Source organism: Verticillium nonalfalfae, assembly GCF_003724135.2.
Source record: "Verticillium nonalfalfae strain VnAa140/NRRL 66861 chromosome Unknown scaffold_46, whole genome shotgun sequence".
NCBI lineage: Eukaryota > Fungi > Ascomycota > Sordariomycetes > Glomerellales > Plectosphaerellaceae > Verticillium > Verticillium nonalfalfae.
The window spans coordinates 91202-107197 of record NW_021167271.1 but is presented as its reverse complement, the minus strand read 5'-3'; the positions used below and the strand labels follow the sequence as shown (position 1 = coordinate 107197).

The 15996-nt window shown below is 51.4% G+C and overlaps 6 protein-coding genes across 6 annotated transcripts; 2 read left to right on the top strand and 4 right to left on the bottom strand.

Moving 5' to 3' along the window:
- Positions 1-288: 288 nt before the first annotated feature.
- On the bottom strand, positions 289-858 carry D7B24_006460 (uncharacterized protein; the record flags this gene model as incomplete). Its single annotated transcript, XM_028640590.1, has 1 exon — positions 289-858. The coding sequence occupies one exon, from the start codon at positions 856-858 to the stop codon at positions 289-291; it is 570 nt and encodes a 189-aa protein (XP_028495226.1).
- Positions 859-1512: 654 nt separating this feature from the next.
- On the bottom strand, positions 1513-3243 carry D7B24_006459 (uncharacterized protein; the record flags this gene model as incomplete). Its single annotated transcript, XM_028640589.1, has 4 exons — positions 1513-1897; positions 1952-2495; positions 2544-2920; positions 2969-3243. 4 exons carry the CDS (start codon positions 3241-3243, stop codon positions 1513-1515), a joined length of 1581 nt encoding a protein of 526 aa, XP_028495225.1.
- A 1855-nt stretch (positions 3244-5098) lies between these two features.
- On the bottom strand, positions 5099-6320 carry D7B24_006458 (uncharacterized protein; the record flags this gene model as incomplete). The annotated part of the gene is made up of 4 exons (XM_028640588.1): positions 5099-5191; positions 5236-5316; positions 5364-5969; positions 6174-6320. 4 exons carry the CDS (start codon positions 6318-6320, stop codon positions 5099-5101), a joined length of 927 nt encoding a protein of 308 aa, XP_028495224.1.
- A 2245-nt stretch (positions 6321-8565) lies between these two features.
- On the top strand, positions 8566-10759 carry D7B24_006457 (uncharacterized protein; the record flags this gene model as incomplete). The annotated part of the gene is made up of 3 exons (XM_028640587.1): positions 8566-10276; positions 10364-10612; positions 10668-10759. 3 exons carry the CDS (start codon positions 8566-8568, stop codon positions 10757-10759), a joined length of 2052 nt encoding a protein of 683 aa, XP_028495223.1.
- A 1773-nt stretch (positions 10760-12532) lies between these two features.
- On the top strand, positions 12533-14262 carry D7B24_006456 (uncharacterized protein; the record flags this gene model as incomplete). Its single annotated transcript, XM_028640586.1, has 3 exons — positions 12533-12682; positions 12771-13250; positions 13315-14262. 3 exons carry the CDS (start codon positions 12533-12535, stop codon positions 14260-14262), a joined length of 1578 nt encoding a protein of 525 aa, XP_028495222.1.
- A 91-nt stretch (positions 14263-14353) lies between these two features.
- Positions 14354-15243, bottom strand: GLO1_2 (Lactoylglutathione lyase; the record flags this gene model as incomplete). The annotated part of the gene is made up of 2 exons (XM_028640585.1): positions 14354-14532; positions 14601-15243. 2 exons carry the CDS (start codon positions 15241-15243, stop codon positions 14354-14356), a joined length of 822 nt encoding a protein of 273 aa, XP_028495221.1.
- Positions 15244-15996: the final 753 nt, after the last annotated feature.

Sequence of the window (15996 nt, the reverse complement as noted above, 5' to 3'; positions counted from 1 at the left end):
GATGACCAGTAAAAGGATATTCGAGGACTCGGCTCATGGCGTCTAGCACACCAATCCGCCATCAACCTGGTACACTGAACCTGTGATAAACTTGCTCTCATCTCCCAGCAAAAACACAACCAGTGCGGCGACCTCGTTCGGTTGGCCTTGTCTTGGCAAAGCCATAGAATAAGACGTGGGTCTCTCGCCCAGACGTTGTACTGATGTCTTTAAGAGAGGTGTCTCAATGGGGCCGCTACTCATTGTCAGTGACATATTCCCTTCCGGCCGGACATATAGCGTTATCACTCACGGAGCAACTGCATTGACCCGCACGTGTCTCGACCCGAGCTCCTTCGCAGCCGTCTTTGTCAAACCGACAACACCATGCTTGCTTGTGACATAGGCAGCGCTGTTCGGCAAGCCGATGATTCCTGCCACCGATGCAGCATTGACCACAGAGGCGCCGTCTTTCAGTGCTGGGATCTGTGCCCGCAACGAATTCAATACGCCCTTGATGTTAACTCCCATAACAAACTCCCAGTCATCGTCATCGATTTCGGCAATGGAAGCTATGTTCTGCTGCTTTCCAATTACGCCTGCCAGATTTGCTGCGCCGTCCAGCTGGCCGAACTTATCAGCAGCTTCGTGGATCCAACATTCAACGGCTCCCCGGTCTCGCACATCAACCTGCTTCGAGTGAATATTCTCTGGGCCGGCGACTTCTGCCAGTTCAGCTCTGACCTCTTCAAGAAGCGATGCATTGGCGTCGGCGAGAGACAGTCGAGCGCCGAGAGACGCGAGCTGGGTTGCCGTGGCGCGGCCAATACCTGAGGCCGCGCCTGTAATGGCGATAGCTTTGCCTTTGATGGTGGACATGATGGCGAGTGAGGCGCTGGTGCAGGATACCGAAGGCGAGCATAGGCTGTGGATTCTCTGGATTGAATGCGATCGATTCAAGCTAAGTACTTATGGGGCATGCACCGCCTGTGCAGGTCCAGAGCGTTGCTTTCGAGGCGGGGTTCCGGACTTCCTCGGAATGCCGCGAAACGACACCCAGGTTCCTGTTCTGCAAGGCCAGAGCTAAAAATCGTTGTGTCGGTTAATCTCGCCCGGAATGTTGAACCGCCACATCAAAAACGCAGCCCTTTGCTGTAAATTTACAACATGTTGTGTTACCTGCCAGTGTAACAACAGCTTTCAGCGAGTGCAACGCGTCGAGCTCTAGCCGATGACGAGCGATACGCTGCGGGTTTCCAAGTTTGTGGCGCGTGAGTTCGTTGACAACCAACTCGAGCCGTATCACGACGAGTGCCATCCTTGAAGCCACACCAAAGATGGCCTCGATCGCGTCACAAATGGCAACCTCAACCAAATCAAATCGTTTTGACACGCGAAATTGAATAAAGAACTAATGATTTCTAGCAATGACTTTGACTCGAATGAATATTCGTTGGTTTGAGCCCTGGCAGAAGACAGGTCGCTCCGCGGGATAAATATCGCGCTGCGCTGTCGTAAGCTGCGCCCAACTATCTAGTAGACGTATTCAAAGTTGGGATTTTCCTTGTCCGTCATATCTGTGAAGGCAGTGACGTTGAGCTCGTCGGCCACAAAGTTGCCGTTCGCGCGCATGGCGGCACGCTTCTCTTCCTTTCTCTTGTTCTCCCACTTGAAGGCATAGCGGAACACGAAGAAGAGAGCGAGCTCAATGCAGTTCGCCACAAGGATAGAGCCGATGCCGAGCTGGTACCTCGGGGCCTGTTTAGTGAGGTAGAAGAATGGGCTGACAATGTTGCCGATGCAGGCGCCGAACCAGATCATGCCTGAAACAATCATCTTCTTCGACTGACCGCCCGTGTTGGAGGTGATCAGAGAAAGAGAAATGACAAACGATGCCTGGTACGAGCCGGTGAGATAGCTAGAAAATGATTGTTAGCTTCCAGCCTACAAAGTCAGGGCTCCTCATACATACAAGCAGACCAGCCGTCCAACGTAGGCGTCTTTGGGGGCCAGAAGGAAGCCTAGAGATCCAGCAACAGTCGGAATCATGAAGATTGCGCAAACCAAAGTGCGACTGTTGCGAGGCATATACCTGTTGGCCAGAGCACCCAGGCCAATCCAGACGACCACCAGAGCACCCTGAGGAATGCCGAGCAAAGCGGTCTCGAGAGTGTCGAATCCAAGGCCCTTGATCACTAAGGTGGAGAAGTTGGAAATGCCCCCGTTGGGAACATTAGCAACGAAACCAAGCAGAGTGAAGAGCCAGGTCTTGTAATCGCAGTATGCCTCCTTGATCTGGCCCCAGTTGATTTTCCGTTGCTCTATTCCCGTCTGATTGCGACGCATACGAGCGATCATGATTAATTTCTCCTCTCGGTCGAAGCCCCAGATAGTGCGAGGCGAGTTCGGCAGCATGAAACAGAGGATGATGGCCCAGAATGAGCAGAAAGCACCGACGACAAGAAACTCGTAGCGCCATGACTCCAATGCTCCCTTGATGTGTCCAATGCCGTAGCCTAAACCGTCAGTAGCTGCAGAATGAACCAGGGACGGCTGTAGCTTACCGATCAATCCTCCTCCAGCAACACCAATGCCATTCCACGCATACCAAGCTGAGATGCGCGAGGGCTGTTCCTCGCGAGTGTAGTACATTGAAGTGATCAACATGAAAGCAGGATCGGCGATTGCCTCAAAAGCACCAGACAGAACTCTGAGGGCTAGAAGACCCCAGAAGTTACGAGCTGCAGCTTGTGCCATGAGCAACGCACCCCACATGAAGATATTGAAGGACAAATACCAAGCAGGCGGGCAGCGCTGCATGATGAGGTTCGAGGGAATTGCCCAGATCAGCCAACCAAAGTAAAAGCTGCTCGAGAGCCAGGAGTATTGGTCGCCCTTGAGATTGAGATCGTCTTTGAGGCCAAAGATGGCCGCATAGGATCTGTCCTTGTCAGAGCGCGTACTTTTCGGATGAAAGGGTTCTACTGACAGAGTGGTCTTGTCAACATAGTAGAAGAAGTAGCATATGCCTAACAGGGGCAGTATTCGCGTGTCAATCTTGCGGAGTACTTTCTTCTCGGCCACCTGATCTATCGACTCATCGTTGGGGTACCTTGCGAGGGCTTCGATGTACAACTCAGGGTCCGGATGGTTGACATCCTCGCTGATGACATTGGGCTTCCCAAGCTCCTCCTCGACGTGCTCGACACCACTTCTTCTTCCTTCGCCGGTGGGCTTTGTTGCAATGTCTTTACTGTCGGCCATGCTGACGCTCTTCTCTACCAGCTGCGTGGTTGGTTCTTGGTGTTCAAGTGACTAAATTGTAGATTACTGCGGGTTGCTTGTCGCAGGAGGTTAATGACTTCTTTATACATATGTAACTCTTGACCAGCACCAGTCAGTCGCCTCCAATGTCGAGTCAGATGTTTGTGGAGTCGAAACCTTGGTTTGGTTGGTAGGCGATCACCATCGGCTGATCCTGGGGGAGGAGTCGAGTCAGTGGGATGCCACGTTCGAGTAGCGGTCATCGTTCCGATGGGTAACATTGATGCCCACTAACAGCACAAAGACGCCATTTGGATAATCTGCTGGGTAAATCCTGAAGCCACAGACGTTCCGCCAAATTATGCTGCGCCAAGAGATGACCTGCGCCGAGACGAGTTGTTGGGTTACTCTCCCTGTCCATCATCGCGGCTTCTGACGACCCGTCAAACCAAACGAGTCCCGGCCGTCGCAGCGGGTTGGCAGCACTGCGGGCTTCCGACCGCCGTGTGTCGACCGCTCCGACCCCACTACTGACCCCACCTCAGCTCAGGCTCCGCAAGCCCCTGGATGTCGGCACCCGACGGAACCCATCCGATGGCTGCATTACTAGATTCCTAGCAACAGTCCCCATCTTATATGGATCTCAAGTCGTATGTGAATGGTGGAATTCTTGTTTCCGATGCGTCGTCGGGGACTCAGCAACTGGTAGCTTCGTCTGGAAATTTTCCCGCCACTAAGAATAACACTCGGTCTCGGATAGCTCCCAGACGTGTTTTCGAGGCTGCATTCTTGAGATCGTCAAGTTGGGACAACCTATGGCCAGCATCATGATCCATACACCCAGCGTTGAGAATCCAAAAATACATTCGTCTAGAATGCATGACCGAGTCAAATGTCGGGAGGCGAACCTTGCATTCACGGTGCCGCGCTATCTACAGTCATTATCCGTGTGAATTGCAACTCATACTGGCTGAAGATTTACACCTTTTTCTATTGAGTAGTAGGCCATCGCCAGAAGAATCTCACGTTAAGAATCATCCATCTCTTAAGGGATCTCTAGGTATACCTTTTCGTACCATACGCTTACATCCCTCCTTGGAAGAAGAGCCTTTTAACGCTTAGCCCCTCACTTCGTCAGTCCTCTCTTCAATATAAGATACACCGCTACCGTTCCCTTACTATTATAATGGCCGTACATGAAGACCCTAAAGAGTGTAAGAGGGAGGAATAGATCCTCGGACAACAGACTAAAGGATCTAGCGGTATTGACGTCACTCGTAAACCCGGCGCCTGAGACAACTTGTAAGGGAAGACTTGCAAGACTTCCCCATAAAGAGACTTATATGGTATAGGCACTCCGCTCCAGCGGGGTCACTTAGCACGACGTGCTCGCGCGAAAGATCAGGTAAGACTCAGCTCTATCTCATCAAGCGCCGCGAGCTCTGACGCAGACTTCCTTATCCTGGTAGTAGACCATGATTCATTTGGATGAAGCGGTGAGGCGGCAAGTTAACCGTCGATGTCTTGCAAGGGCGACTATAGTCATCAGACTCATACCACTAATAATCAAGAGACGTTCCAATTTGCAGGTCAATAGTGTCAGCATACACACTCCGTATTGCAATGCTAGGGTATCGCGGAGAACAAGATGATCACTGAAATAGATGGAAGATCAGTTGTGACAATGATTGTATAGATGCTTCTTCAGATAGTTCTTTGTAATATGCTTCCATGTATGTGTGGCAGATCAAATGCTGGACTTGAGTATTGATGTTTAATAGCAGCTTGTACACACACGATACCTAGAGCAATTATATCGCTGTCTTATCAATCCCGATAAGTTGTGACTCTTGATCTACCATTCGGCAACCTCCCCAGCACCAGGTCTTTGCATCCTTATCACCTTGTCGCAATTCAAGAGGCAAAGAGGATCGAATGCTTTTTTTATCTGCATCATATTAGAAAGCGCCAAGACCAACACGAACGACTCACCTGTCGCATTGCGTCAACGGTCGCCTCGCCAAGTTCGTGGTTCAGATAGTCTCTTTTGACCAAGCCAACACCATGCTCACCCTGGTACGCGTCAGTATAATCTTCAACCTTTGGTCTGTAGTACTCACAGAAACTGTACCTTCCAACTCAATTGCTCTCTTGACCATGTCGTGTACCACGTGTTCAGCCCGTTCTCTTTCGGCATCATTGTAAAGCATGATAATGTGAAAATTACCGTCTCCAACATGACCGACAATTGTTCCAAATAGGCCCGCATTGGCCATGGACAATTTTGTCTCCTCGATGATATCTGGCAATCGACTCATGGGCACTGCCACGTCACCCGTCCAGACATGGTCGCCGTCCCGCTTCAAAGCCATTGTGCTCCAAAGTGCCTCCTTTCGCGCGCTCCAAAGTTCCTGCTGCTCATCGTGACTGCTGGCAAACTCGAATGTTTGCGATCCTGAGTCACTCGATAGCTGCTGTACCAGTGCTACTTGCTCTTTAACAGCAGCCGGAGTACCGGCAAACTTGAAGAACAGCGTTGGCACCTCCTCCCATGCCCGCGACGTGCTGCCTGTTTGGTTAATGACTCGCATCTGGAGATCATCGAGGATCTCTACTGCTGCGATAGAGATGCCTGCACCAACCACCTTTGCCACGCAGTTGGCAGCATGCCGGATCGATGGGAATGTCGATATAGCCACTGATGTTGACTGGGGCAAGACGGCCACCTTCAGTATAGCTTCAGTTACCATTCCCAGAGTGCCTTCGGACCCTATAAAGAGCTTTGTCAGGTCGTACCCTGCAGATGATTTTCGCGGTCTCTGACGTGTTTTAATGACTGTGCCATCAGCCATCACTACCGTAAGTGATAGCACCCATTCACGCATCGTGCCATAGCGATATGCATTTGTCCCGCTACATCCCGTACCTACCATACCACCAATCATGGCGCCAGGGCCTGGGTCTGGAGGGAAGAAAAGGTTATCCCGAGCCAGTTCTTCATTAAGTGCCTCCCATCGGACTCCAGGCTGCACCACAACGTCCAAGTCGTCCTTATGTAACGATAGGATCTGGTCCATACGTCCGAAGTCGATTGATACGCCACCTCGGGTCGGTACGAAATGGCCCTCAAGTGAGGTACCACCGCTATACCCGGTTACAGGAATCCGGCGTGTATGACATATCTTCAAAATCCCGGAAACCTGCTCGGTCGAATGCGGAAATACAACCATAAAAGGGCGCTCAGTATCTTTGGCTGGGTGTGTTGACCACTCGGACGTTGAGTGATACTCGAGGTCCGACGTTCTGACGCTGATCTGTTCTTCATGAACAACCCCTAGAAGCTCCGTCCGGGCAGCGATGAGGTTTTCCTCATCGGTCCTGTGCGTCGGCATGTCTGTGTGGGCGAGGGGCAAAGTTGAATTCTCCGTAGGTGAAGGCTGGTGCTTTCTACCTAAGTAGTAAGCTATGCCTATTGTGATGAGCATAGCTTGATATATGTTAGCGTTGCAGGAAGGTTGTAAGGTGCAAGAAGGATTCGATCCCTACATGAAGTGAGTACTATATTACGCCTGCTGGCGGTCTTTCCATGAACAGTTGAAGACAATTCGAGCTCTGACGACCTTTTTGCCAAGCATTGCGGAATGCTGCTTGGGGTCTCGCCCTGGAACGGAGGAGGTCCTTTAGTCTTGTTTGGCAGCTCGCTTCCAGAAAACAAGGTTCGCTTGCAAAACGAAAAAGCTCGACTCGGTGTCATACCAGCCGGCAACCTACACAGCAAGGGGCGAGACGCAATCCTGAAGCTGTGCAAGTTGGTCGACCACATTGCTGAAAGGCATCTCGTTGTAATAGGAAAGGCGGTGAAGTCTGCGGCGCAATGTTCGAATGTCTGACGTTCGAATGTCTGACGAAGCTGAGATGGAACTATAAGTACTTGGCGAGGCAATGGAGGGGGTATGCAGCCCACGACACCGTATTAGTAGGTAAGTAAGGCAGGGTCGTTCAGGCTTTGTCGACACCCTTACAGTCAACATAAAGACACACCCACCTCCAACCTGAATGTCGGCTTGTGGATTAGCGCCGTGGATCAAGGGGCCTGTTTGATGGACGAACTTGATTCGGTCTTGAAATCGCAGCCCTGGTCTGTGATGAGCTGACCTCGGTTGTGGTAATTAGGGTTTCTATGAGAAGAGTTCTTTGGCTGGCAGTACTCATGAGAATATAGAAAATGCATACCGCAGCGGCAGACAATGCAGGTCAAGCCGTGCGGGAAACATGCGATGATTCATAGTGCCTAGTGGCCCGGAAACATCAGGCACTAGTGACCACATAAATTGTTGCCTGATTGATACATTCTACTATATTTACTGCACCTACTGACCATCAAAAAAGATTTAGCTATCTGAAGCCGATCTTATTGGTATAAGAGCATTGTTTTAAGAGCTCTCATCAGCTTTCATTACTCTAGTTTCTCTGACGAACTTTGGCGGGGCGTTGTTAAGTGAGATTGGGCTCAATAGTGCATCAGCCATAGCAATGCAAAGCAGGATACGGATCTTCGAGACTGGGATGAGCCAACCTCTTGAAGTAGTAGCCCGCCGTGATGAACCTCAATTCGACTTAACCGAATCAGGTAAGCAGCCGGCTCCTGGCAGGTTGGTGTCTTGCGTTCAACTGAACCCCTCCTGAAGCTAGTGCTTGCTCGCGCCGAACGTGGCTCCTGACGAAAAAGGCTTTGAGACCGCCCTTATCGCATGGCATCTCGAGCATGCTTACAGCCTCAGAGGGTGTGGGGTGGGGGCCAATGCAACTCCCCACGCTGTCGAACTGGGGCCACCGCCGCCGGATGTTTGACGCGAGGAGGGGTAAACCCCAGTGGCGAGTCATGTTCTTACCAACCGCATCTGGTAACACCCCGCGCTCAGTGAGCAACTCCAAGCTGAGCTGAACTACACTATTCTTTCAGACTGGCGAATGCTGTTGGCAAGCGAGGGACGCAAAACTAAGCCGTGGTGTAGCTCGATCATGTGCGATTCAAGCAATCATTGCTAGTTATTGAACTGATCAGGCAAGATGCCGCCGTCTCTCGCATCCGCACGCGTATGACAGATCAGCTGCTCTCCTTCATGTTGTCCTTAGTCCACAGTCTCTGGGTGATAAAACGTCAGGATGACACTGGATCGCGGACTTCAATGTTAAGGTCTCAGCAACAGCCCTGACCACAGATTGACCACACTCCGCTTTCGCTGTTCAGTTTTCTCCCATCATATTCCCCAAATTGATTGAGTCTCGGAAGAATTTACACTGGAATCCGTATCTCACACAATGGCTTCCTATCGAATCCAGCAGTTCTCCAGGCATCTGAGCGCCAACCGACCTGCCAAGCACCCACTTGATCCCCTCGATGCGTACGAGATCGAAAACGTCGTATCCATCGTCCGCTCGCAGAAAGGCAATGCTCACTTCAACACCGTCACTCTCCACGAACCGCGGAAGCAAGACATGCTGAAATGGCTAGCCGAGCCCGCCACCGCCCCTGTACCAATGCGAGTCGCCGACGTAGTTGTCGTCGACAGATCTGGACAGGTCTACGATGTGTTGGTTGATCTCGACCGAGGAATAATCACCAAATGGGAAGCCCTTGACGGTGTGCAGCCGATGATCATACTTGAGGAGATGATCAACGTGGAGCACATCCTACGCAAAGACCCCAAGGTCATCGAGCAGTGTAGGATTATCGGTATCGCCCCCGAAGATATGGACAAGGTCTACTGCGACCCATGGACCATTACGCACGATGAAAAGTACGGCACCAAAGTCCGCGCGCAGCAAGCTCTCCTCTATTATCGTCCCCATATCGACGACAGCCAATACAGCTTTCCACTCGACTTCTACCCCGTTTTTGACGTGGCCAAAAAAGAGGTCATCGATATAGATATCCCGCCTGTCCGACGCCCCTTGAGCCTTGCCAAGCCCAACAACTACCATATACCAGACATTGAGAAGGAGGGAGGGTTCCGTACAGATCTGAAGCCGATCAATATCACGCAGCCAGAGGGAGTCTCTTTCACTGTGCAAAACCGCGTCATCCGCTGGCAGAATTGGTCTATTCATGTGGGCTTTAATTATCGTGAGGGCATCGTGCTCAACGATATCAACTTCTTCGATAAGTTTGAGGGGAAAGCCCGGCCTCTGTTCTATCGCCTCTCGCTAGCCGAGATGGTTGTGCCTTATGGGAATCCAGATCACCCCCATCATCGAAAGCATGCCTTCGACATCGGCGAGTATGGTGCCGGAAATATGACCAATTCCTTAGCGCTCGGGTGTGATTGTAAGGGAGCTATTCACTACATGGATGCTCACCTCCCGACCCAAGCTGGTGGTGTTCGAAGCATCAAGAACGCCATATGCATCCACGAAGAGGATGCTGGCATCCTGTTCAAGCACACCGACTTTCGAGATGATAGCACCATAGTCACTCGCGGTAGGAAACTTCTCATCTCACATATTTTCACCGCCGCGAACTACGAATACTGCATTTACTGGGTGTTTCATCAGGATGGCACCATCCAACTCGAGATCAAGCTTACAGGCATTCTCAACACGGCCAGCATCAACCCCGGCGACGATACAGAGGGATACGGAACCGAAGTGTACAGCGGTGTGAATGCGCACAATCACCAACATCTATTCTGCCTGCGCGTGGACCCTAACCTGGATGGCCAGGATAACACCGTCTTCCAGGTGGACGCCGCACGATCTCCGCACTCCCTTGGGTCAGAAAAGAATAAGCATGGGAATGCCTTCTTCGCCGCCAAGACAAAGTACAAGACGGTGGGCGAGGCTCAAGCAGACTACGACGGCTCGACCAGCAGGACCTGGGACATCTCCAACGAGGCCAAGGCTAACAAGCACAGCCACAAGCCTGTGTCGTACAAGCTAGTGAGTAGAGAGGTCGCTCCACTAATGGCCGCCGAGGGCGGCCTGGTGTGGAACAGGGCCGGGTTTGCGCGTCATGCAGTCCATGTTACCAAGTGTAAGTGCACGTGCATCCCATATTCCGTCCTTGATCCGCCTACATGCCATACTGCAGAGCTTCGGCTAAATACAGCGCGCAAACCAGACAAAGATGATCAACTTTACCCCGCGGGCCGTCATGTCACCCAGACTTCAGGCATCCCGTCCAAGGGCATTCCCGAATGGATCATGCAGAACCCCGATGAGAATATCGCCAACACGGATATCGTGCTTTGGCATACCTTTGGGATCACACACTTCCCTGCCCCCGAAGACTATCCTGTCATGCCAGCCGAGCCGATCACTCTGCTGCTGCGGCCGAGGAACTTCTTTGAGAGGAATCCTTGCATGGATAGTAGGCACCAGGTCAAGCCCCACAGGTCGTTCACTTCGTTAACCTTTTCGTTTAGTTCCCCCCTCCTATGCCATTACGCCGAGCCAAGTTCAACAAGGAAAGGATGGTTGTCATTGTGCGCCCAGCAAAGAGAGTGTTAATGTGTGATGGAGCATCGGCGCCTACGCAAGAGCTTGGGCAGGTAGATGAACAAATTTCATATTGTAGTAACTGAGAATGGATGCTATATCAGAGAGGAAATGCATGATGTACTTTTGACTTCTACTGCTAAATGGGCTCGACGAGGAAGAAATAGACGTCGAATGTGTACAGGATTTTACCAACCCCAGTGCATTGGAGAAGTCGAGGACTTTGTTCAATCGGCCTACTATTCGGATACAACGTAATTCTATCGTACGTAATAGCTGTGTTGAGAGCGTGGCTTACTAGAAATACCTGAGCAAAGTGGTCTGACTCGTAGTCTTACATGATGTGATTTGATCTCCAGTGGCATGTTGAGCATTGGCGAGTGCGGGCTGTCTAGAACTAAGCCATCGGTTGGTGACTCAAGAATTCGTGCGTTGCCTGTTTTGTCTGGCGCCGCCATGCTTTCGTCGAACGTGTCAGAGCTGCCAGCGTTCCTCGACTTTCCGCGACTTGGGACTTTGGGCCACCCATGTTGCGATGGGGTAAAATGGGGTGGTATCATGAATGCAGATTTCATGTACAGGGACTCAGGGAATCAGCCGGTGGTTGTGGGTCATAGTCGTAGGAGAAGCTGGCATATAGCAAACTTGACTGCAACATGTGGTCTGTTGGAAGCCGAGGTATGTGCTGATCTATGATATTGTCGACTTGATCTGTTGGTAATAGACACGAACCCCTGGTGCTTGACATATTGACGTCCACATGACTGAAACTGAATAGACCTGGATCTGAATTTGGACTGTCTGACCACTTCTTCCCGCTCAACTCATTATTCCTTAATTGTGCCATGACAAGCGTGGTGAGAGGGCTGCAGGGACTGCAGGTCCATCGGCATGACGCACCCAGAGCAGAGGAAGCGCTCAGACCTTTAATTAAAGCCCGTAGCATCGTATTTCAGACAGCCTCGCCGATACCTAGTAACCACCTCAGCAGAGAAGGGAATAGTGCAAAGCAAAGGCCAGATATCACGCAGTTCCCAGAGATTTTCTAAACAGCAAGAGTTCAACTGATCACAGTATCTAACGGAAAATCCAATCATACACCATAATCGATGTATATTATTGTCAGAACAACCTGCCCAAAGGTCTTAGCCATTCGACGATGCGGAACGGCAAAAGATCATCCTTTTCAAGGAACATCTCGTTGAGTCATTACAAGATGCAGAGCATCTCGAAGGGCTTCAACCTCGCCTTTAATGGCCTATCGTTAGGAGAAAGCAAGTGTTGATACTAGCACTGCTGTACTTGTCAGTTGCAATTACCGCTCTGCCTCCCTTTCCCGCCTTCCTTGCCATTCTGAAAGAGCCAGAGAGAGTACATACAAACCACAATCTTCGAACTCAACGCCCGCCAGGAATCCTCTTTACTTCCGGCATGATGCTGAAACGTCCTGGCTGGACAGGGGTCCAGAGTGTACTACCCCAGCGTGGCCGACTATGGCAAGCTAATTTAAGCCACAATCCCAGCTCCGCGTGGTTCCAAACCAGGCCGGGCCTTGTACATCCCCATCAAGGGATTCTCCAACAGAAACCCACCCAAGCGATACGGGATGCGGGGAAAGATTGCTAGTGTGCCCCTGAATCGCAATTCTGGAGTCAGGAGACCACATGCTCACACTTAAACGTTGCACGCCCCCACGTGCGAATCCAGGATGCTCAGCTCCCCAACGCCATGCACCAGACTAAATCGCTCTCCTCGAACTGGCGTCGAAGTGGAAGCAAGTGCAAGTTTCAACATGCATCCAAGTGCTGGATGTTTGCCGTGTAAGTTGCGCAAGAAGAAGTGCGATGGAGCAAAGCCGATCTGCCGGGGCTGCCAGCGCAATTACCTCGTCTGTGTTTGGCCCCCGACACAGCAGGTCCGTCCGCCTCGCAAAGGAGGGATGGTGAGTCCCCTGTTACAGCTATCGTTGCCGGGGAATGGAACTGTGTGCTTGTATGACAGTGTACCTGTGCTGACGCGCAACTCCCAAGCCCTCCTCCACCTTGACCATATTTGCTGTCGAGCCCCAGGATCACCTACAGAAGCACACCCAGGCGAAGAATGAGTCTGAAACGGCAAGGCGATGTGCAAGGCTTCTCAAAGAAGATTTGACCTCCATTCCGCGAACCCTGCCATCTAATGGATCGCTGAGACCTGAGTCAAAGTTTCTCCTCGACCATTACCTTCACCGGACGGGCAAAATGGCATCTGCTCATGTCGGCACCTACACGCCCTTCACCGATGCATTACTGCCTATTGCTCATGCATCTGATATGCTGCTCGATTCCGTCCTGACTTTCAGTTCCTTTCACCTCGCGGCCAGCAGCCCTAGCAATACCACGGTGAACACGTTGGAGCAGCAGGCTCTCGCTCTACGAAGCCTCAAATATGGCATCACTCGGTACTCTCGTGGGGATGAGGACTTTGGGATACCGCTATTTCTTTCCATGCTGTTACTTTGCTGTGTAGAGGTGCGTCCGGCCTTCCCGACCTTCTGATAGACCTCCTATCTAATAGGCAACTAAACCTTGACAGCTTGCCAACGGCGGCGAAAGTGGAAGCTCATTCCAACATCTGACTGCCCTTCGAAAGCTAGCTCCCAACATCCTCAGCCGCCTGGACGAAGTACCTCGGGATTACAAAAATGCTATAGTCTTTGGCAGAGAGCTCTACGCCTACTTCCTGGCTCTCGCGTGCATCTGTCATCCTGCGGACACAACCGACGCCAGCGTTATTGACGAGTCAGCTTCCGTCTACTACGAAATTTCAGCATCGGGCTATACAGGTGCTCTCTTCGGCTGTTCGGATGCACTGTTCCGCCTCATTCCGCAAGCTGTCGCTCTCTTGAATGAGGCGAGATCAATACCTCTTGCCATTCTCATTTCGACCGCTTCACCGGCAAAGCTGTCAGATTCGGATCAAAGCTCACCATTTGACGAGATGGCGATGCTAAGATCCAGAATTGCATTGCTTTTGGCAAATGTGTCCTTGTGGGAAGCACCCCTTGGAGTTGACGATACCTTCCAGGCTAGCGGGAGGATTCTCCAACTCGCACTGACAGCCATCCTGTTGGAAGCTTCCCACTGGATCAACATCGCCACGCAGTTCGCGCCTCATGAACTAGACGAGACTACCTCTGGTGACTTTGGCCGGGAACCAGCATCGAACCTGGACCGGCTTATTGCGCCAGTAGTGGCAGAATTCATGGATCTCCTCGAAAAGCTCCCCGCGCAATCTCAAATCGTCACGACAATGTGTTGGCCGATTGTTGTTTTGGGCTCATATGTTACTCTGCCGCTTCGTAGGAACATGGTGCGGGATTATTTGCTCGGCATGGAGGCGACATTCAAGTTTGCAAACATGACCCGTTCACGACTGGTGCTGGAACACATATGGTCGAGGGTGCGTACGTTTGAATTTGATCGGCCTATCACCATCTCAGAGGCTATGATCGAAACAGGAGGGAGATTCATACTTGGATAGAGACATCACCAGTCACCCACAAGCTCATTCAAGCGCCGTCCTTCTAGAAATCAGAGTCATGTATTCTTCCAAGGCGTTCAACCGCCTCAGTTTATTGAATGCCCAGCGGCTCCTTGATCCTCACATTCTGAATGATCTCGATCCAATATTCATCCGGATCGATGATGAAAGCAATCGACTTGAGTTTTCCATCCGTTAGGCGCTTCTTCCATTTCACCTTTCTACTTTCGAGATATTCGCACGCGGCCGTAATGTCGTCGACCGCCAGTGCTATTTACCCGCATGTCAGTCTGGAATCTACATAAGATCAACACATGTGCCAGGGAAGAGGAACTTACCGAGATGGCCAAACCCTTGCGGCTGATCATTCCCATTGTGATATACCTTGCCTAATTCCAACTCGGAACCATGAGTCCATATGAGCTTCACAAGCCCTTCTCTCTGGTGAATGCTGCGATTGGAGCCACCGTCGAGGTAGCCCAGCCAGTACGTGGTTTGACCTTGTTTATCGGATCGTAGGAGAAGGCTCATACCAAGAATGTCTGTGTACCACGGCAGAGATACGGTCGGATCCTTGATGCGCAGTCCTGTTGAGTTGAAGCACCTGTTTTCGACACCGGCGGAAAAGTTGCTGGGTTCGGCAGCCGAAGAGGTTACTTCGATACAGTATCCGTCAGGATCCTGGACAATAACACTCTGAACTTCGTTGCTCCCAGCAATCTCACCCTGCTCAGTGACTGGAACGCAAGCCAGCTGGGCGACTGTTTGCTCAAGATCACCCACTGTAATCCCAAGATGTTTGAGTCCCAAGTTTGGCTCCTGGTTGCCATTGGAAATCGTGTAACCCTCATCGAGCTCCGTTCCATAGTTGTGGGTCAACTCTAGAAGACCTTGGCGATCAGATCGTATCTTCCCAGCTGAAGATGATTGCCCCTTGACATCAAAGCCAAGGAAGTAAAGGTCGAAATGGTTCTCCGGCATTGCAAGTTTATCGATCAACGACAGCCCTAATTTCTGATAAAACGCGATGCTTCTCACCGGATCTTTGACCCGAATCATGGTGTGATTCATCTTCCAGCTAGATAGATCAGGCATGTGTGTGTTTTCCATGGTTGACGGGGATGCCGGGACGTGTATGAGGGGTGATGGTGATAAAATGGGGGCGCCGACTTCACTAGGTATTGTCAAGTGATTCCGGATGGTATTGAGGCGATTCATTCAGTTAGGTTTGCCTGAGCGAGATGTCCACGGGGCTTCTTACAACCCGCAGTGCATCAACGGCATCTCAAGATAGCAAAGCTTTATACCGATGCAAAACCCCGAACACTACAACGACATTTCGATCTGCCCTTGCGACATCATTTTCTAGGTCATACGGACTAGTCATCGGTCCATGAACTCTCCAAGCCGCTATTTCCACTGGCCGAACACCACATGACTGGGAGCTGCAACTGTTCGATCTGCCGCAATGAATTCGCACACTACACGGTCAGCGGGGGATTGTCGCTTCCCGACCCGACAGGTTGGCTCTGGCAAGGGGTGGACCGTGTCAAATGATACATGACCCCGCCCAGCACATCCTCGGCAGATCTAGGTCACTACCAGTCAGCATGACCAGGGAGATAAAGCACTCGTTTGATCATAATCCTACTGGACGCCGACCTGAGATGAGTGCGGGGTTGGATGGCATGCGGCCTGAAGTTGCGACGTTGACAAGCGCGGTGTGCTGCCCGA